General features: G+C 38.4%; 1 protein-coding gene across 2 annotated transcripts; it reads left to right on the plus strand.

Annotated features, from left to right (window-relative positions):
- The first annotated feature begins 2562 nt into the window (after positions 1-2562).
- Positions 2563-18035, plus strand: LOC120089178 (kxDL motif-containing protein 1). Of its 2 annotated transcripts, XM_039046589.1 has the most exons (7): positions 2565-2743; positions 2842-2909; positions 3000-3066; positions 3165-3230; positions 6045-6166; positions 6788-6940; positions 17537-17937. In XM_039046589.1, the coding sequence occupies exons 5-7, from the start codon at positions 6048-6050 to the stop codon at positions 17637-17639; spliced, it is 375 nt and encodes a 124-aa protein (XP_038902517.1). In that variant the 5' UTR covers positions 2565-2743; positions 2842-2909; positions 3000-3066; positions 3165-3230; positions 6045-6047; the 3' UTR covers positions 17640-17937. The 2 variants fall into 2 exon arrangements, with proteins under 2 accessions (XP_038902518.1, XP_038902517.1); XM_039046590.1 differs by lacking the exons at positions 3000-3066; positions 3165-3230 and having other exon boundaries at positions 2563-2743; positions 17537-18035.
- Positions 18036-22064: the final 4029 nt, after the last annotated feature.

Genomic DNA, 22064 nt, shown 5'->3' on the forward strand with positions numbered 1-22064 from the left:
TATTTTGGTTAAGAGGGAAAACCTAATGTGTAGGAGGATGATTGAGAACTCTAAAAACTCAAGAACAAAAAACATATAACTCTTCTATATTTTTTCTCTACTGTATCTCAATCGTTTTTAACAGCCTTTAAGAAGAAAAAGAAAACTTTTTCTTTTTCTACTTGCCATAAATAACCACCATCCACTTACGTGGATGGAGAGAAGAATGGAAAAGGAGTTGTAACTCCCTTCCTTATTATTAAAATAATAATAATAATATAAATATAAATATGATAACTAACTTATCATATTATATATATATACATATATATATTTTAAATTATATGTTATATAAAATATAACATATAACCTATAGTTTTGATATTATCTAACATACAATATAAACTATAGTTTCTTTTCTCTATTATATGATATTTAATATAAATCATATTTATATTAAATTTAACAACTATGAATCCAATTCATAGAAACTATATTTCAATCTCATTCAAATACTCATTTCCTCCCATTAAGTTATAATGTATCAAATACATTATGATAATTATATCGCATATAATTAAAACAACTTAGTTATATCATATATAATTAAATCACTCTGTTAATTTCAATAGTTCAAATTAATAAAAAAAACTGGTTCTCAACTAAATCCTATTGAGCTACTAAGGGGACCTCATGGACATGTAGTTTGAAGCTCCAACGGTACATGAATAATTAATTAAACTATTTAATTACATTATTCACCATCCGTTAACTGTCGGGCACTCCACTAAAGACCAACAACTGCACTCTTCGCACTATAGATATTTCTGTATCCATGGGATATAACCAATCAACAGTATAATGACCCTTAAAAAACTGCTCGTATACAGCTAGGCCAAATTACCGTTTTGCCCCTGTAGTTACATCTAACTTCTTAAGTACCACTGATCCCTTTAATGAACAATAGATCATAGTCCAACTATGACTAAACCCCTTTCAGGCCAAGAGAGGGTGTGGCGCCACATTGTGCAAGACTTGGAATCAGCCTTTAAGGGAGCAATTTATCTACTTACCCTACCTCGAGGAATGAGTGAATTCCATTTTGTATAGCTGTATTCCCAACTCCCTAATCAGACGAATCCCCAAAATGGTAGGCTTGTTGAGTCGGCGATCTGACCATTCTCACCCATACAAATCAAAGGACCACCCTCATAGGCAGGAGTTCACAACTCACTCCGGATTCAAGTCATGTTACCTATGGTCATCCTGGTGAAATGTAAGTCTATATTATGAACGGTGTTATATAATGAGACTAAACATTTCGTGGTCCGATCTTATACAAACTCCTTTGTATAGAATATCTCCGCTCACATGTTTATACATGAATGATCAGGATCAGATCATTTGTAGTGTCACCAAGATAAGGTACCCAACTTTATCCATCTATTACAGACCATTTAGGTTATCACTTAAACATGATCCACATGTATGTCTCCACATACGTGTTTAAGTTACAAAGATAACCTTGGAGGTTAGTTTATTGATTTATGGTTGATGCAACTAAAATATCATATATTTTATAGACAATGAATAAAATATCAAATATTTTATTAAATACATAATGAGTTTGTTCAACCATGTTTACAAACTATACGACCCTATGAGATTTAGGGCATCAACTCCGATATATTTATATATTTATATATCTATATCTATATCTATATATATATAGACACACATTGGGATGCATATTATGTATTTTTATGTTATATAACTAAATTATATTTAAACATTAAAAAGAGAAAAATGAGAAGAAATAATTATTAAACAAGTTTCGGTTTAAAGCTAAGTTTGGCATTGCGATAGCGGTTTCAAAAAGCCATTTGAAAAAATCTTAATCGTTTTTTTGCGTTTGGTAAAAAAATCACTTCTAGAAGGGTTAATTTCACATTGACTTTAAAATCAATATTCTTCTAGATTTTAGATTCTCATAAAGTCAGGTAGAATTTTTAATTTTCAAATTTTATATTTTAAAAAGAAGATTTATTTTATATATTTATCTATTTCTCATCCAATCAAATTTATTTTCTATTTTTTTTGAGTTAAATGCATCATTTTTTAAAAAAGTGTATCATATTCATTTTTTTTAAATAAAACTATTTTTCTCAATATTTAAAAATTAGTCTATAACAAAAAAAAATTATCATACTAAACAATTATTTAAAATTTTAAATTACAAAAAATTAAAAAGGTTGATTATAAATCTATTTTAGTTATTATATCTCAAATAAAATGTTCTTTTTATTTATTTACCAATTATCTAACTTATTTTTTTTTCAAGTTTAAAGTGAAATTTATCAAACACTATTTTATTTTATTTTTTTAATTTTTATAGTTGATTTTCCTAAAAACACAATCAACAACAATTATTTTAAAAGTTACAATAATCTCAAATACAACCTAACAAACAAGAAAAAAAAATAATTACTAAACATATTATCGTTTCTAATTCATAAAAAAAACATGAAACAGAAAGAAGATAAAAACGTTATCAAACCGGTTTGAAATTTGACTAAGGTTAAGCCGTAAACCTACGGTTTAATCTAACAAAGAAAAAGAGAAAAAGAATTAGTGATCAGGTTTTTTCGTCTCTCTCACTCTCTCTTGCAGATCCATTCGCCGCAGGCCAGCCTCCGATCACCGGTTGTCGTCGCACGCTCGCGCTCGTCGTCGCTGTACAGCCCGTCAATCGGCGTTCAATGGGGTTTGTTCGATCCCTCTCTCTAACTCTCGACTTTCTCCCTCTTTCTCACGGGCTTTGGTTTCTTAGCACTTTTCTCTTCGTTTGGTCTCTATTTTCAGTGCTCTAGCCACAGCTTTGCCGTCGAACACCCAGCCACCGCCGTGACCCACGCCGGCGGGTGTTTCAGGTAGCGTTTGATTAAGTTTCTTGGATGAATTTTGCTACCCACAAACCTAGCAATGCTGTATTTTGTTAACCCATGGCGTTTTGGTCATAGATTTGATGTTTTGGGGAGACTAATACCGTTTTACAGCACGTACCAATAATTTCTTAGCGGATTTTCAGTAAGTACCGAAATATTGTTTTTTTTTTGGGGGTGGCGGGGGGGGGCGCTGTGGTTGTAGGCCCTAAATATTGAAAGTAATTCTGGCTTATGATTTAGGTGTGGATTGAGACTTCAGTAAGCTAAAGGAAGATTATTTGGATATAGTTGAGATTCAATTTCAGGGTAAGTGACACTACTGTTCGAATGATATGATATTATTACTGACTGAATGATTTTGTGATGAATGTTGACTAAACGTGGCTCTATATGTGTTTGACTATGATAATTTTATGTTATTAGCCAGGTTTAGAATTTTTAGCATGATTTGTGATTTTATGTGGGACTTCATGCGTGCGTGTGTGTATGTTCATGGATTTACGAACTTGATATGATGCCTACAATGACAAAGCCTGTAATGACATAGTTTCTGTTTGGAGTTGCACAGTTTAGCCTAGAATGACAAAACTTTATGAGGATTGGCAAAGATTTTAGCCTGGAATGGCATAGTTTTGGCCGGATTTTGGCTAAGTTTTAGGTCCCACCAGTTTTAATGATTTTTGAACTCATGATTGCATGACTTGACTAGTAGTGAGGTAACTTACCGAGTATTTTAAATGTTCTTTCTTTTCTTTAAATATTTTTTAGGTAAAGGCAAGAATGCACTGGGTGCATGACAAGGTGATCTGTGATAGAGTCATGGGACTAGTGTCATTGCTTCCACCTATTATCATATTTTCAAGATTGCCTTGGTGCTTTAATGTGATCCATTGAAATAGCAGTTTTAACTTTAAATGTTTCTAAATTAACGTTTTTTAGGGATCCAAACTAAAGACTTGTTTTGGCTTTTCATTAAATTGTCTTGACAGTGTTTTATTTATTTTAAAAAAATTATTTAATGTTAAAATGATTAACTAATTTTGGATTTGAAATTGCATGCATTTGGTAATGACCGTAGATAGAGGTCACGGAAAGTCGAGTCATTACGGTTGGTATTAGAGCCCATGGATATTTCGTTGACTGAGTTACATTTTTAGTCCCAAGTGTCCCTATGATTATTAATGGATTCTGTCATCGTCAAGTATGTATCAACAGTTAAAATTTTTTTTTTGATAGTTGTGCTTAAAAGTATTTATATAGCTTTATGTACCGGTTGATTGTTATTGTTTGTTTATTGATTAGATAAAAGTATGTGTTGGTTGTTTAGTTGACTCCACAGAAAAAGGGTGTTAGGAGGCCACTTGACACTAGCTTAGCTCATGGGAGGATTGGACTTTATTAGAGAAAAGACGTTTTAATTCAAACATGTTGATGGATAGTAAATTTTATAGTGCTATGACACTGGATGTAAGAAAATTGGATAGTAAGTTTTATAGTGCTATGAGACTGGAGGTAAGAAAATAGATAGTAGATAGGTTGTTAAGATGAGAAACAACTATGGAAGTAGTGTTATGTTTTGCTAATTGGTGGAAATGGTGATGCTAAAAGGAAATTGAGTCACAACAGAGCAGGTACTGGTATGAGATTAAAGTAGTTGGTTTGTTCATGAAAAAAAAAGGTATGTTAAAGAACCAAAGTGTTTTGGTTTGCTAGTCAGTGAAGCTGGTGACTCTTGAGTCAAATTTTAAGGGGACGACAGGTTATTGTTACTCACGTGGGGTTTAAGTTAGATGGATCGAATTAGGGTACTTTGGTTTTTCTTGTGTTATAACCAGAAGAAAAAAGGGGGGAAGTTGACAATCGGCTTCCTGTGTTACTCACGTGGGGTTTAAGTCAGAACCCTCCGCCAGTTTCATTCCGGAACGTCGACAATCTGCTCTGATACCATTGTTAGGTACTTGAGTACCTTGGAGAACCACACCCCAAAAGCTAGCAATTAGGATGAGAGAGCCAAGCTAATTAAGTACCACATTGGTCATCCCATTCTAACCAATGTGGGACAAAGGCATCCCATACTACCTTGGTTCCTAACAATACCCGATCCTTGGAAAGCCGACGTCCCGGCAGCTACTCCGGCGGTACTTCACTCGGCCACACTTAGTCAAAACCCTCCCACTTCGGAACGTCGAAAACCGGCTTTGATACCATTGTTAGGTACTTATGCACCTTGGAGAACCACACCCCAAAAGCTAGCTATTGGGATGGGAGAGCCAAGCCACTTAAGTACCACATTGGTCATCCCATTCTAACCAATGTGGGACAAAGGCATCCCATACTACCTTGGTTCCTAACACATCTCTCACTTGAAAAGTAGAAAAGAGCAACTTGAGTTTATTGGTCTCAATAAAGTTTAGTGTGAGGAAAAGAAAAGTGTTAAAGAAAGTTTTTGTTATATTGGGAAGATAAAGGAATCTAATGGGTCGAGACTCCAAATATACCACTATGATTTGCTTTCTACAATATGATAGACATTGGTTTTGGTGTAAAATAAGAAAAGTCTCGTTTCATTTGGAACTTTACACCTTTTTTAGGTGTTGGTTGTGAAACTCAGTGTTAGCATGTGAATCTTTTTCCAAAATAAAGGGTTAGGTAGAGATGATCAATATGTTGGAATTGTGCTTTAATAAACTTCTTCCTTAGCTTAGCAGGAGATGAGGGATGACGAATAAGGACCATTAATTAGCTAGTTTTATGGTACTTTAACTAGTATTTCTTAAAGTAATTGGGTTAAGTTGTGGATTGGTTGTCTTGTCATTCATTCGTTCTTTATTGTTTGTCTTTAAAGTCTGAATTAGAAATTTGTGTTGGAGTTGTCAAACTGTTTTAGAAGTTTGGTTGTTATTAGAGGTATATTAAACTTGAATGTCCTTTCTTATGTGTTGGGACTTGATTGTTTAGTGATATTTATTTCAAAAGTTTTGGATTGTTCTTTTTTTTTATAGTAAAAAAGTAATGGGCTAGTTTTGTTGTTTTAGTTATGCTGTTTTGCCCCGTTTAAATACTTTATCAAGTTTGACAATGTTCCCTAATTTAAGTGCTAAATTTGGGGTTGTTATAAAGACGATGGAGCAGCGGGCAGAAGGTGAGTCAATAAGAATAGCCTCGGAGGAGCTCTCTCAGGAGTTCAAAACTTTGATGAATAATGATGATTTGAACTCTCTCAACCATTTGCAACACCTCATGTAAGTTATGTTTCTCACTCTTTTGCTAAGAAGCAGGGATATTTTAGTTTGACTAGCGTGTCCGTGTCCGACACGTGTTGGACACTTGGACACTTGTTGGATATGTATCGGAAACTTGTTAGTATGCTAGTTGTATAAAGTCAAAATAGGACTAGCATTTGGTATATCAAACACTTCTTACATATACTAAGTTCAACATATATAAGAAAAAAAATAATAAAATTTGAGCGAAATACATCAAATTAATTTTTTAAGCATAGAAATGAATAAACTCATTAACTTTAAATTTCCTTCTCGTTTAAAAATGATATATAGGTTTAAAAATGTATGTTTTAAACGTGTCCTTGCCGTATCCATGTTCTAAACTTTTAGAAAATGATGTGTTGCCGTATCAGTATCGTATCGTGTCGTATCCATATCTCATATCTGTGTCCATGCTTCTTAGCTCTTTTGCTTATCAGAATTGCTGTCAACAGTAGAGGTGAAATTTGACAAATTAGGACCCAAATTGGGGTTTTGTACCGACTTAATCTTCGAACTGTTTGATATTTTTCTTTTATGAAAATTTGTTATTATTATTATTGTCATTGTTTGATTGTGCCATTGAATCACTCATCGTAGATTGGGGAGATTGCAGGATAGCAATGCAGTCCTCTCTCATTTCAACGAGTTTTCAGAGCATTGCTATGCTGAAGTGTCTGGAGATCTATCCAGAAATACTCGTCTTTTAAACTCTATGAAATCTGACCTTGATTACATATTTCAGAAAATAAGGTATGGTGATTAATTGTTTTTACTGTCACATAAGTTCTTTTCATTATTGTTTATCATTTTTCGGTGGTTCTCCTGTTCTACCATATCAAAAGTTTTGTCTGTTGGAATATATGGTATCTGATGAAATATAAAAGAGAAGAGAAGAGAAGAAAAGAGAGACCAACACAGTTTACGTGGAAACTCTAGAACAGGGAGAAAAACCACGATACAGATCTTTTTCTTATTATTGAATTGATACACTGAATACAAGGGAACAGGGCGAATAAATAGACCCTAGAGAACCCTAGGGCTGAAGACAATTACAATCCTTCCACTACGTCGAGACATTCTCAACGATTGAGAAGGACGTGAGGTTAAAACCCTACTTTCAACACTCCCCCTCAAGTTGGGGCATAAATATCAATAAAGCCCAACTTGTTGATACAATAATCAAAGTTTGGCCTAAGTAACCCTTGGTGAGAACATCTGCCACTTGTTGGTTTGAGGGAATATAGGGGATGCAAATGCTTCCACTATTTAGCCTCTCTTTGATGAAGTGTGTCAATCTCTATATTTTTGGTTCTGTTATGTTGGATTGGATTGTTTGCGATGCTTATTGCTGCTTTATTATCACAAAACAATTTCATTGGAAGCTCACTATCTTGGTGAAGATTAGACAACACCTTCTTCAGCCAGATTTCTGTAAAACCCCCAATAATCTACACTTATAAAAGGGTAAAAGGGGAAATGTGCAAGGAAAATCGATTATGGAAGCAGTGGGAGGGGCAAAGACGGGTTAGGAGAAATGTTGGGAGAGAATTTCGGTGAGGTAGGGACCACCAGCGGCTGATTAAATAGGGCACCCGGTAACTTGAGGGGGGGGGGGGATAAGGAGGAGTGTCTTCATGGAGGGATTTCCCAGCTCTCTCGAATTCCTGCTGGGTTCTTAGGGTTAATTTGTTTGTTCTCTGTTTTTCTATCTTGGTTAAAGGATAGTAGCTCTTGTATTTCTTGTCTGTTGATCGTTGGATTTATTAAGTACTTAATCTCATCGTTTGCTTATTCTTGCTTCTTTGGTTCCGTTTGTTTTTCTTGTTCTTGTAAGAGTGTTGGTGGAATAGGTCGAAGAAGAACAGAGGGTCTTAACAAGTGGTATCAGAGCCACAATCCTGGAGAAGACTCGAGCTATGACTCAGAAGCAAATGGAAGAAAGGTTGGAGACTACTGAAAAAGAGATGGCTGGTTTGAGGGAACTTCTGAGCGGGTTATGTAAGAACCTCGAGAAGCTTACTGAGGAGGTCCGAGAAAGCAATTCCGCTCGAAGAAAGGAAGAAACGATGCTTACAGAAGGAAGCACGATCAAAGAAAAAGGAAGGGTGGACGAAGCGGAATCTTCCCAATCGGCAGGAGTTGGAAGCACGAATAAAGGTAAGTACAAAAGACTTGAAATACCTCTTTTCACAGGGGAGAATTCGGAATCCTGGGTGTACCGCGCAGAGCACTACTTTGAGATACATGAGCTTTCCGATGCTGAGAAGGTCAAGGTTGCCGTGATCAGCTTCGCCCCCGACGAGGTGGATTGGTTCCGATGGAGTAATAATCGGACAACCATAACAACTTGGGAAGAACTGAAGAAGAGGCTCTTCGAGCATTATCGAAGCGTGGGAGAAGGAAGTCTCGGTGCTCGGTTGCTAAAAATTAAACAAGATCGCTCGTATCCCGAGTATGTGAAGAAATGTCACATATTCGGCGCCTTTTCCAGAACTATCGGAGAATGTGTTGAGGGACGCCTTCATGAATGGGCTGGAGCCGGTGTTGCAAGCAGAGGTGATTAGTCGTAATCCCAAAACGTTAGATGAATGTATGCGCGAAGCCTAACTGGTGAACGATAGGAATTTGGCCCTAAAACTAGCGTTGAGGGATCTTGGAGTAGGTGGGTTGAAAAGGCCCAAAGCAAAGGTCATGAGACCTTGCCCATGAAGTAGGTAGCGATATCGGTCAAGCATTTTCCTATGAAGAAGGATGCTCCTCTGAAAAGGCTATTGGACGTGAAATTCAGGGACCAGCTCGACAAGGGATTGTGTTTTCGATGTAATGAGAAATACGCGCCTGGGCACCGATGTAAGGTAAGGGAGAACAGGCAACTCATGCTTTTCATAGCCAACAAGGAAGAGGATCCGGTAGTCGAAGAAGTTGAAGAAGAGGAAGAGAAGTTTGAATTGGAAAACACTGAGGTTATGGAGAAGGTAGAGCTAGCGTTGAATTCCTTACTTGGGTTCTAAGCAAAGGGAACTATGAAACTCAAAGGAGAGATAAGGGGAAGGGAAGTGTTGGTGCTCATTGACTTGGGAGCGACGCACAATTTCATCCATCAAGATACAGGAGGGAGCTCGAAATACCGTTAGAACATCAAACGAAGTTTGGAGTAGTAATCGGCAATGGGAGCGAAATAGAAGGCAAAGGGGTATGTAAGAATGTAGAACTGCAACTACCAGGGCTGGTACTAAGGGAGGATTTTCTGGCAATGGAACTTGGGCAGATGAATGTGGTATTGGGAATGTCGTGGTTGTGCACCACAGGTTTCATGGGCATCCACTGGCCGTCATTAACCATGGATTTTTGGTCAGGAGAGGCACATGTAACATTGAGAGGGGATCCTTCTCTTACAAAAGCAGAAGTGTCCTTCAAGACCTTGAGTAAACAATGGAAGGAGGATGATTTAGGGTTCTTAGTTGATTTCCAGCATTTAGAGATTGAAAACGAAGGAGGGGTAGAGAAGGAAAATGAAGGAAAAACTCCAACTCAGCTGCCAATAATGATCACGGCTCTCTTAGAACAAAACCAAGATGTTTTTGCAATGCCAGCAACCCTCCCACCTAATAGGGCAGTCAACCATCGTATCATCATCAAAGAGGGACAGGATCCGATCAACGTTCGGTCGTATAAGTATGGTCACGCGCAGAAAGAAGAAATAGAAAAACTGGTGCAAGAAATGTTGCAAGCTGGATTTATACGGCCAAGCAGAAGTCCTTACTCGAGTTCGGTGTTGTTGGTTAAGAAGAAGGGCGAGGGCTGGCGATTCTGTGTGGATTACTGAAAGCTTAACCAAGCCATTATTGTCGATAAGTTTCCGATCCCTGTTATTGAAGAACTGCTTGATGAGTTACATGGAGCAGTGGTTTTTTCCAAGCTTGACCTCAAGTCCGGTTATCACCAAATCAAAATGAGGGAAGGAGACATCGAGAAGACAACGTTCCGCATCCACAAAGGCCACTATGAATTCTTAGTGATGCCTTTTGGTCTCACCAATGCCCCAGCCACTTTCCAATCCCTCGTGAATCAGGTTTTTCGACCCTTCCTACGCCGCTTTATTCTTGTGTTTTTTGACGATATTCTGGTTTATAGCCCTGATTTGTCTACCCTTGAAACACATTTGGGAGTAGTATTTAACGTTCTGAGGGATAATCAGCTGTATGCCAATCAGAAGAAATGCGCTTTCTGTCAAGGACGCATACAATACCTGGGGCATTGGATCTCTCCACAAGGGATTGAGGTTGATGGTGAAAAGATACAAGCAATGGTGAATTGGCCTTGCCCTACAAATGCGACAGAGCTGCGTGGATTTCTGGGATTGACCGGGTATTACCAGAGGTTTGTGAAAGGTTACAGCATAAGAGCAGCTCCCCTCACGAGATTACTCCAAAAGAATGGTTTTAATTGGGATGAGTAGGCGTCATGGGCATTTGAAGACTTAAAACAACAAATGGTTTCTTGCTCGGTCTTAGCATTGCCCAATTTCAGCAAACCATTCATCATAGAAACAGATGCCTCTGGAACAGGGTTGGGAGTCGTGCTATCTCAAGGGGATAAACCAATCGCTTATTTCAGCCAAAAACTTTCTCCGCGAGCCCAAGCCAAATCCATATATGAGAGGGAATTGATGGCTGTGGTCTTAGCAGTTCAAAAGTGGAGACACTATCTGTTGGGAGGGAAGTTCATGGTTATATCCGATCAAAAGGCTTTAAAATTTTTAATCGAGCAGAGAGAGGTACAACCTCAATTCCAACATTGGCTCACCAAGCTTTTAGGCTATGATTTTGAAATACTATATCAGTCGGGACTTTTAAATAAAGCCGGATGCTCTATCGCGCGTATCCCCGATAACAGAGCTACAAAGCTTGTTTTCCTCTACCGTAGTAGATGTGGAGCTTATCCTTAAGGAAGTAGAACAAGATGAAGAACTATAAAAGATCATTGCATTATTGAAAGAAGATCCAGAAGGCAAGCCTAAGTATCAATGGAAGAACAACAAGCTTTTATACAAAAGAAGGCTGGTGATACCACGAAGTTCATCGTTAATTCTGTCCCTATTACATACCTTCCACGATTCTGTACTAGGGGGCCACTCAGGATTTTTGAGAACCTATAAACGGATGAACGGGGAATTGCATTGGCCAGGGATGAAATCAGGCATAAAAAGATATGTGGAAAGTTGTGAAATCTGCCAAAGGAATAAGACCGAATCCTTGACACTTGCAGGGCTGTTACAACCACTTCCCATCCCAGAATTGACAATGGAAGAATGGACAATGGACTTCATAGAAGGACTACCGAGAGAGGGGGGTTCGATTCCATCCTGGTGGTTGTTGACCGCTTAAGCAAATATGGACACTTCATCCCTTTGAAACACCCATTCTCAGCTAAACAAGTAGTAGAAACCTTCATCCAAGAGGTAGTTAAACATCACGGCATCCCCAAATTGATTACAACGGACAGAGACAATTTTCTTGAGTAATTTTTGAAGGGAGGTGTTCAACTCATTGGGAACTCAACTGAAAAGAAGCATCGCTTTCCACCCGCAAACAAATGGTCAAATCGAGAGAGTCAACCGATGCCTCGAGACATACTTGAGATGCTTCTGCAACGAACAACCCTCAAGATGGAATAAATGATTGGCCACTTCAACAGTGTATGATCTGAGTGCCCTTGTTTATATCCCTGTGCTTTAACAAATGTGGTGAACCTGTCAAACCAAGCCCTTGGAGACTGTTTCAACCCATATAACGACTTCCTTAGTCTGCATACCCTGTGCTTGAACTGACTCTCGAACTCAGGAGGGGGGCTCATATAGACTTCCTCTTTAAATTCTCCGTTCAGGAATGCATTCTTAACATCTAACTGGTGAAGTGGCCAATATTTGTTCACAGCAATAGACAACAATACTCGAATAGTGTTGAGTTTGGCCACAGGAGAGAATGTTTCAGAGTAATCAACTCCGAATTTCCGAGTGAAGCCTTTAGCAACTAGTTTGGCCTTATACCGATCAATCATCCCATCTGATTTGTACTTTACAGTGAACACTCATTTGCATCCAACTGTCTTGTACCCTTCAGGTACAAACACTTATTCCCAAGTTCCATTTTTCCCAAGAGCCTTCATTTCTTCCATAACAATCGTTTTCCATTCAAGACTCTCCATTGCTTCACGAATACTGCTTAGGATCATGACAACGTCCAAGTTGGTAGTGAGAGCTTTAAATTCGGGAGACAGATTACTATATGTCCTGTAGCTATGCATAGAGTACTTCGTGCATGAACGAGTACCTTTCCTCAGCGCTATAGGAAGATCGAGAGAGACATCATGATTTTTCAACTCTCCAGGTTTCTCAGCATGATCGGTCATCTGTATATCAGGAATTTCAGTAATACCCTCCACTTCCTCACCAATTGCTGGCATTTTTTCCTTACTGCTATCATTCTCAGCTGTCTCCTCATCTGTCACATTTTCGATATTGCCACCTCCTTCGTCCTTATCCTCTTTGCATTTGTCAGTCTCCATACATATATCAACATCATTAGCTTCAGGAATACATGTACCTGGACCTGATACAGGGTCTGATTCATGGACCGAAGCCGACTGTTCAACAGGTGGCGCCCCTTCCTTTCTAAGATTCTTCCTATAGTAGGTTATCCATGGAATCTGGTTGGTAGGAAGGACTGGACAGGCATTTTCAGAACTGGGAGAAGGAATAGGGGTTGATTCTAAGGGAATAGCATAGGAAGACCAGTTAGTCTCTTCACCCAAGCTCTCCCCTGAAGAGAACTAACGGTAAAGAAGGGCTGATCCTCAAGGAAGGTAATGTCCATGGAGACAAAATACTTATGAGAAGACGGATGATATCACTTATACCCATGTTGGTGGAGAGGGTACCCAACAAAGACACATTTCTGAGCACGTAGAGTGAATTTTGTGCGATTTGGACCATGGGAATGGACAAATGCGACACAATCGAAGACCCGGAGGAGAACATCGAAAATCAAGCTAGTAGTCGGATAAGATTCTTTGAATAGGTCCAAGGGATTATGAAAGTCAAGGACATGAGAGGACATGCGATTAATGAGGTGGCGGCAGTAAGAATGGCATTCCCCCACAAATAGGACGGAAGAGTGGTAGACAACATTAAGGACCGGGCGACTTCTACCAGATGACGATTTTTACGCTCGGCTACTCCATTCTGTTGGGGAGTATAAGCACACAAGCTGTCTCTTATACACATCTAGATGTGTATAAGAGACAGACATTAAGGACCGGGCGACTTCTACCAGATGACGATTTTTACGCTCGGCTACTCCATTCTGTTGGGGAGTATAAGCACACAAGCTCTGGTGGACAATCCCCTTAGACACAAGAAAGTCTCGGAAAGAGGTGTTAAAGAACTCTCGCCAATTATCACTCCTCAAAATTCCAATCTTTTCACGGAACTGGGTTTCAACAGTTGTATAGAATTGTTGGAAGACAGAAGATACCTCAGACTTATCAGTAAGTAAGAAGACCCAAGTAAGGCAGGTGTGGTCGTCGTCTATAAAGGTGACGAACCAACGTTTGCCAGTGGAGGTAGTAGTAGGTGAGGGTCCCCAGACGTCACTATGAATAGGGAGAAGGGACTGGACGGCTTATAAAGTTGAGAACGAAAAGTAACACGACTTTGGCACGAATACACACATCACAATTTAAAGAGGTTATATTAACATTGCGGAATAAATACGGAAACAAATATTTCATATCTTGAAAGTTTGGATGTCCTAAACGATAATGCCATAACATAAATTCGTCTTCGGAAGTAGAAAAATTTAAAGACATAAAACCAGTTCTATGATCCTCCCTAGAAGAAGCATCATCAGAAAGGAAGTAGAGTGCCCTATCATGCCGGGCAGTGCCAACCGTCATCCCCGACTTCTGGTCCTGAAACACAACAGAATCTTGTGAGAAAATTGCCTTGGAATTCAGATCTCTCGTAATTTTACTGGCAGATAAAAGATTATATGAGATTTTAGACACATGTAGAGTATCACGCAGTACTAAACCATCAAACGGGGAGGTATGTCCTTTCCCTGCAACTGGGGCAAAGGACCCGTCTGCAATTCTAATACGTTCATTCCCCGCACTCGGCCAGTATGAAAAACAGATCTGAAGAACTGGTAAGGTGATCTGTGGCCCCTGAATCTACAATCCAAGGTTTCTTGCCATTAATGCTAATAAGGCCAAAAGAGGGAAATGTACCTGATTGTGCAATAACACTCACCTCGACCGCACTCAGGTTGTTCTTATTGTCGGTTGAGGACTGATGATGAGTATTCTCATTAACCGAGTCACTTACGAGGGCACACCTAGAATTTGATTTGTCATTAGTCTGTCATCGCCTACTGTTTGGGGGTCTCTTGTGCAACTTCCAGCACTGGTCCTTCGTATGCCATGGCTTCTTACAATGCTCACAGACAGGAGTGGGCTTTTTATCACCATCTGCACTAGGCGCCTTTGTAACAAAGGCTGCTGCATCAGTGGAAACAGCAACAAGATTGTTCATAGCATGCGATGGATCCTTTTCCAGTCGTATCTCTGAACAAACTTCTCTGAGGGAGGGTGTAGGTCGTTGACCCAATATGCGACTCCGAACACTATCAAATTTGGGGTTCAATCCCGCCAGGAAGACATACACTTTGTCGGTCTCTTCAAGTTTCAAGTATTGAGCCCCATCTTGCGCACAGTTCCAGACAATCTCTCGGCATAGGTCCATCTCTTGCCAATACATTGACAGTTTATTAAAGTAGGACGTGACATCCATGGTCCCTTGTTTGCACTTTTGGACCTGCTTGTGTAGTGTGTAAAGTCGAGATGCCTTCTGTCGCTTGAGTACAGGTCTCTTGTTGCTTCCCAGATATCTTTGGCAGTTGCTGCATACAATAAAGGGCGGCCAATCTGTGGCTCCATACTATTGATGAGAACAGAGCGTAATAGAGAATCCTTCCCTTTCCAGTTTCTTTCTTGAAGATCGCTCGGGATAGGTTTCGGAATTTCTCCTGTCAGATACCCGAATTTGTGCCGTCCCTCTAAGACCATTCTGATTGATTGGGACCACGAGAAATAATTTTGGCCATTTAATTTTTCTCCTACCAAAAATCTTGCAGAATTTCCCATTGAGCGAGATAAGTAAGTTGCATTGGACAAAATAGAGAACGAATTTACCGGATTCTTTGTGGTGACAGGTTGAAATTTGAAATCTGCATTTGGAGGTATGCCAACCGTCGTCGGACATCATCAAGGTATTGGGCTGAGCCATCATGATTTGGCACAGCTGGAAAGGATGCTTCGATCGACAGTTGGATATGGGAAGAACTAGCTGTGTATGCTAGAATCGAGCCGTCGGCTGGAGGAGTCACGAATGGAGGCTGGATCGGATCATCTGCTTGGATTAGCGGCACAACCATGATTTGGCTGCGACTGGACAGGGGCTAGAGCGATCAGCTCGTGCAGCAAGACCGGTGCGGATGAAGTGTTTAGCGGCATCCCACCGGTGCGGCTCGGCGCGATCGTGCGTCTTTGACCATCGAACAAAGCCCCCAGTCTGGAACGAAGTCAATGACACTCCTTGCGGCGGCTGGATCGAGCGTCTCTGACCGTCAAAGAAGGCTTCGGTCTGGAACAAAGTCGATGGCACTCCCTCACGCGGCGGCTGGAACCTCTCGGCAGGACTAAACCGCTCCTCTATCGGCGACGGTTGGACGGCTACGGTGGCTGGGATCAGTTGCGATAGGGCTGCTTGGAGATATGCCTTCACTGTCGCTTGGATGATAGCTTTGATGTCCACGATTGGAGCTTTGTTGGTTCCCACGGGAGTTGCCGAAGACGTCTGTGGTTGGTTCTCGTCGATGATGGCTAGGGTTTTGTCGTCATGCTCTGATACCATGATGAAATATAAAAGAAAAGAGAAGAAAAAAGAGACCAACACAGTTTACGTGGAAATCCTAGAACAGGGAGAAAAACCACGATACAGACATTTTTCTTATTATTGAATTGATACACTAAATACAAGGAAACGAGGCGAATAAATAGATCTAGTGAACTCTAGGGCTGAAGACAATTACAAAAATACCCTTTGGTTAAAACTACTTTCAACAATATCTTTCATCTTAATCCCCCAACAAAACAAAATTTAATACGATGAGAAATTGATGATAATATGTTATTATCGAAGAGGAGATGGATAAACGCTGTCTAATTTCAATTCGTTCAACATATTTCTTTTTCAAGATATATGGAGTATCATGATCTCTACAAACTATCGCTAAGTCTTTCTGAAAGTCCTTGGCCTTTAGCGAACAGTTACAAACTCCTCTACCTTGTGGATCATCGATGTATTTAAATTTCCAGAAGATTTTTTTGACAGTGATTTCTTTTTATTGTGGAAGAACTACAGTAATTTTGTTATTACTTCGTGTATGTTTGCTAGTGATTTTGAAATTGTTAAAATTATTTTTAATCACTCTGAAATACGTCTCTAATTACTCAAAATTAATTTAATGTTTACTTTTACACTTATGAATTCAATTTTCATATTATCAAAATTAGTTTTGAATGATTAAAAGTATGTTTTTAGAGTAATCTTGAAAGAGTGATTTAAACCATTTTTGAAGTACTCTCAAAATGGCCTTTGTCTCGTTGGAATATGAAATGAAGTCAACCTTTTTCTCTCTCTTTTTCTTTTTTGTGTTTAAATTTTTGTTATAAATTCAGGCAACTGAAAGAGAATTGGTATTTTCTAACCATCTTCCAATGATATGACTTTTGTGCCCATAAAGCATATCGTGGTTACTTAAAATTTCTTCTCTGATGTAACACACTCGTATTTACTATTTAGAGTATGTCTAGTTAACTTTTCAAGTGTTTAATTTTGAAAATAAATCATTTTGGAAAAAATTGAAGTGTTTGGAGACTCTTTAAAATAGCTTTTGAAATATTTTCAAAGTTTATTATAAATAGTTTTTATCAAAAAAGTTTAAATAAAAACATTTTTTTCTTGTCAATCCAAACATACCCTTAGTTGTAGAAGGTGTTACATGATCCTCTCTTCTCTTTCTTTGCATCTTATTTCATTGTAAGAAACTTATGAAATTTTATCCGGACCTGGAAAGATCATGACCAATATATTTTATTGATCTAATTTAATCATTTATATATATACATATATTTGTGCTTCTATTGGCAAATCCTATCAACTGATTAGATGTGGCCATATCTTTCTAGTTTGTTTAGTTCGTCCTTCTGTTTTTACTTCATCAGGAGCATGAAATCGAGAATTTTGGCTACTTATCCAGATGCATTTCCAGATGAGTCAACAAGTGAAGTTCTTGATAAGAGACCAGACCTTGAAATACCTCGATAACGACAGAAACGACGGCATGTAAAATCATAGCATAATGGGAATGAGAATGTAGATAGATCATCCTTCCAAAATTATATTCATCATGTTGTCCTTTTATCTCACTAGGTATGAAGTTTGATTCACTCATTTATTTATATTGTGTAACGTGGTTGGTACTTGGTAGCTTCAAAGTCTTACCTCAATTCTAGTGTTCAAGGAAATCGAGGTACAAAGAGTAAAGCAGCGTTATGATGAGGAGAAATCCAAATGAAGTACGAGTTAAAAAAGAAACATATTTTACGTATGTCAGGCTTCCTTATTTGTTAGAATGTAGCAGCTTCTATTGTCCCTTTATTTCAGACAAAAATTCTCTTTCTTGGAGACCTTTTAATTGGTAATGGAGTAGAAATAGTTTCATCTTCCATCTTGAATTTCTTCAAATTTCTTGAGCATGCTTTCTAGGATGTTAAAAAAAATCCAATAATCCGAAAAGATCGACAAATTCAACCCAATTCGTATAGTTTGGATTGGGTTTGAGTTTATATAAACGAAAATTTTAGGGTGGACTAGATAAGTGGCCAAAATAATATGGTATTTTTGAAAAATGACCAAAACTATTTAAGTTTAGAAAAAACAACTAAATCAATCTACAAATGGACAGATTTACCTTTTAAGTCAAATCCTTTAGAACAGTTCTAATAAACTAAAAAAAAAAAAAAACTATAAAATCTAAACTACCTAACCAAAAGCCTAGGGAAACACATCTGAATTCATACAATAGTGTAACAAACTTAAAAAAAAAAGTTGGGGAAAAGAATACATGGAAGATTCAGGTCAAAAGATGGAGTATAAGTATGAGAAGCAACAAGCATTTTGAAACTGCTAAAATATTGTTTCTTTTACGGATATCTTGAACTTAATTATTAAAATCTTTAAATTCTATCTTAAATCACCATTGATCCAAAAGTTTAATTTGATGGGTGATGGTAAATTTAATTATATCATCTAACACTTTAGTGATAGTAAATTTAATTATATCATCTAACACTCTAATTACATTAAGTTTCATACTCGGACTCTAAATGTTAATAGATACTTTCTACTCATAAACACTTCAAATATTTGTCATATTTTGACACACATACTAAAATTAATGCCTTGTAATATCTATAATATTCAATATCAAAGACTTGAATACCAAAGAGAATGGGGGAAGTGAGGCATGTACCTAAACTCAAGAGGAATTTAGTCTCTTTGGGGATATTGGCTGATCAAGGATATTACTTCATTGGTAACAATGAAAACTTGTTGATAAAAAGATCAAGGAAGGTGATTCTGTGGGGAGAAAGGCTAAATGAACTGTAATTTCTAAGAAATGTCCATCCTGGTTGTAGTGGAGACATTTTCCCTTTTCAACCAACGGCGGACGCCTTCTTGGAGCGACAGGTGGCAGGTTAGCAGGTGCCTTCCATTTTTCCTTACCACCCTTCTTCTTCTTCCCCTTTGCAAAGTTAGAAGTAGAAGGTGCAAACTTTGTTCCTGAGGTCGAACCTCTATGGAACGTCCTGGAAGATGAAGCAACATTTGCTTCAACCTTCTTCCTCTCCTTACTTTTCAGTAAAGATTGGTAGGTCTGCAACTCATTGAGGAGAGCTGTAAGGTTGTATTTCACTTTGTTAAGAATCACATTACTAACAAAGTGTAGGAAGCTCTCTTGGTAAAAAATGTAGGATTATGCTAACCTAGTTGCCATCATTGATGGTTGACCCATTCAACACTGTCACATTGAAGTGGACCATCATGTTAAGCACACGTTCACGAACAGAGGTGTCTTCTTGCATTTTGGAGTTGAATATATACTTAAGAGCCTCGTGTTGGAGCTGTTCAGACGGTTGTCCAAACATTCCCTATAGGGACTCCATGATCTCATGCGCTGAGACCATGGGCTCATGCTTCTTGGCCAAGACGTCAGAAAGACTTGCCAAGAGGACCTTCTCATTCGCCTGTGTCCATCGCTCATATCGCTCCCGAATATTTCTAGGGGAATTCGGAGCTAGAATAGGATGACAGACCTCCGTAAGGGAAAACATGAGATCCTCGATGATTAGTATCGTCGTGATCATGTGTTTCCATGTCGAAAATTTATCGCCAGTTAAATTCTCGGTGCTAAGCAATGCCAAAGTGGCTGTGGCCATTTTCAAAAGATTGTTGCTGAAAAACGAACAAAACTTTTATTAGATTTTGCTAGACCACATTTTAACCAATTAATTTTGCAAAACAGTTTCAAGTACCCTAAGTGTAAGACTTCTATTTTGCAATGATGCCCTAGCGAGACAGGACGAACGTCACCAGTGGGGTGATCAGATGTCCCTTCACTGGGATGAGACATTCTCAACCATTAGGCAGAACCAACTCTTGGAACTGAACCTAACAGCCACCATATATTTGGTCCAAAACTGTTAACCTTTAACAATTTCACATAAGTGTGACCCCTCGCTTTCAGTGCCAGAGTCCCGCCCTAATGAGCCCATTATAGAGAAGAAGCAAATTAGGACAAGAGACTAAGTAACCTTAACCTCTTACAGGAGATCAAATAAAGAAACACGCAAAACTGCCATCCTATAGGGGGACACTCCCAGGGTGCCTCAAGGCGATGCACAAAAACTTTATTCAATCTAATGAGGGAGACCAAGGGCTGTTGCATTTTATTCAATCTAACGAGGCCGAGGGTAGATCTCACGATGTGGACTGTATAAGAGAAATGTGAAAGATTTAAATGAATCATCATATGCCTTAAGTACCTCCAAAGAGTGTTTTACTTAGAGGTTTATTAACCTAGACAATCCGGCTACTGATTTTAGTCTAAGTCATCTTCTTAAGTCCGCTTATAAACAACTTTTAGTCACATTTAAACACTTTAATGGACTGTTCTTAACTTGCATGCATGCATCAAATCTATCTAATTTACCTTTCCAGGTAGGTTCCTAGGTAGGGGTATTACATTTTCGTCAACTTAAATACTCCAACTTAGACAGAACCCACTTTAGACAAAAGGTCCCTTATAGATAGATTTGCTATACTTTAACCTTTTATTAGTCAATTTAATCCTATTAAATTGATTAAAAGATTAAAGCCTAACGGTTGCTAATCATATTAGAACCGTGATCTTAGGTCTATGTTATCCAAGTTTTAAACATTTCAAAACCATGAATTAAGCCTAAGTGAGCATGCATGTCTTTCTTATTGCTTTTAGTTCTAATTTCTCTTTAACCATTAAAAAGAAATAACTAAAACACATTGCGTATAACTAGGTGTTTATAACGCGTATAAAGAAACCTATGTGTCATGCTTCATGCAATGTCCGGTCATTACTATACATAACTTTTATATACGCGTAATAACCTAGCAAACATGCTTTCCATACACCCTTATACTATAACAATTATAATATAAAGATGATGCATGTCAATGCTTTTTATGCATGCATAAATATAACTCTTATATTATATGATGCATGAGCACTTACATAATTAAATTATGCTTCTCTAAATTATAACATTTACAATAAAGAGATGATGCATGACCAATGCATAATATAAGGTGGGATTTACTATATGTGCATACCATATGACATATAAATAACCATACATCTCATGTAATAAACCAAGGATTAATGGACCGGGATGAACTTTTACAAAACCAGAATGAAATAACTCTATCTATTACATTTTTCATCGAGCAAACCGGTTCACAGGTGAACCAGGACTTGAACCGCTAGGAGAACTCTATCGTTTAGTAAACGCCGCAGGTAAACGATCGCTTAGCGCACACTAGACGATAGCGCGAAAAAGGTAAATGATCGCTTAGACGAAAACGAGGCTGCGAAGCCTAATTGTCTAGACGATCGCTTAACGCGGCGAAAGGTAAACGATTTACCATGTGTTACTTCGCAATCGTTTAGTCAGTTACTAAGCGACGAAACTTGCTGAGCTAAACGATCATCTAGTGTGCACGTGCGTTAAATGACACCCGAGCATCCGATACTCAGTGATCTATTACCCCATCGTCTACACGACATGTAGTTACATTCTTACTGCTAAGTAACCATTGATTCCTCTAAAAAAAATTACAATATAGTCCGAACTTAAGTGTGAACACTTCTCAGGCCAAGAAGTGGTGTGGCTCACATCCGTCAAGCCCTTGAATCAGTCTTAAGGGAGCTATCTATCTACTTGCCCCTCTTCGGAAGTAGTGAATCCATCTTATATAGCTGAGTTCCCAGCTCCCAAATCAGGACGAATCCTCAAAGTGTAGTTGAGTCGGCGACCTGACACTTGCCACCCATACAAATTAAAAGACCACTCTAATGGCAGAATTCCAACTACACTCAGGATTGAGTCATGTTACCTATGGTCATTCCTAGTGAAGTGAAAGTTCTGTCATTGA

The sequence above is a fragment of the Benincasa hispida genome, chromosome 10 (assembly GCF_009727055.1).
Source record: "Benincasa hispida cultivar B227 chromosome 10, ASM972705v1, whole genome shotgun sequence".
Lineage (NCBI taxonomy): Eukaryota > Viridiplantae > Streptophyta > Magnoliopsida > Cucurbitales > Cucurbitaceae > Benincasa > Benincasa hispida.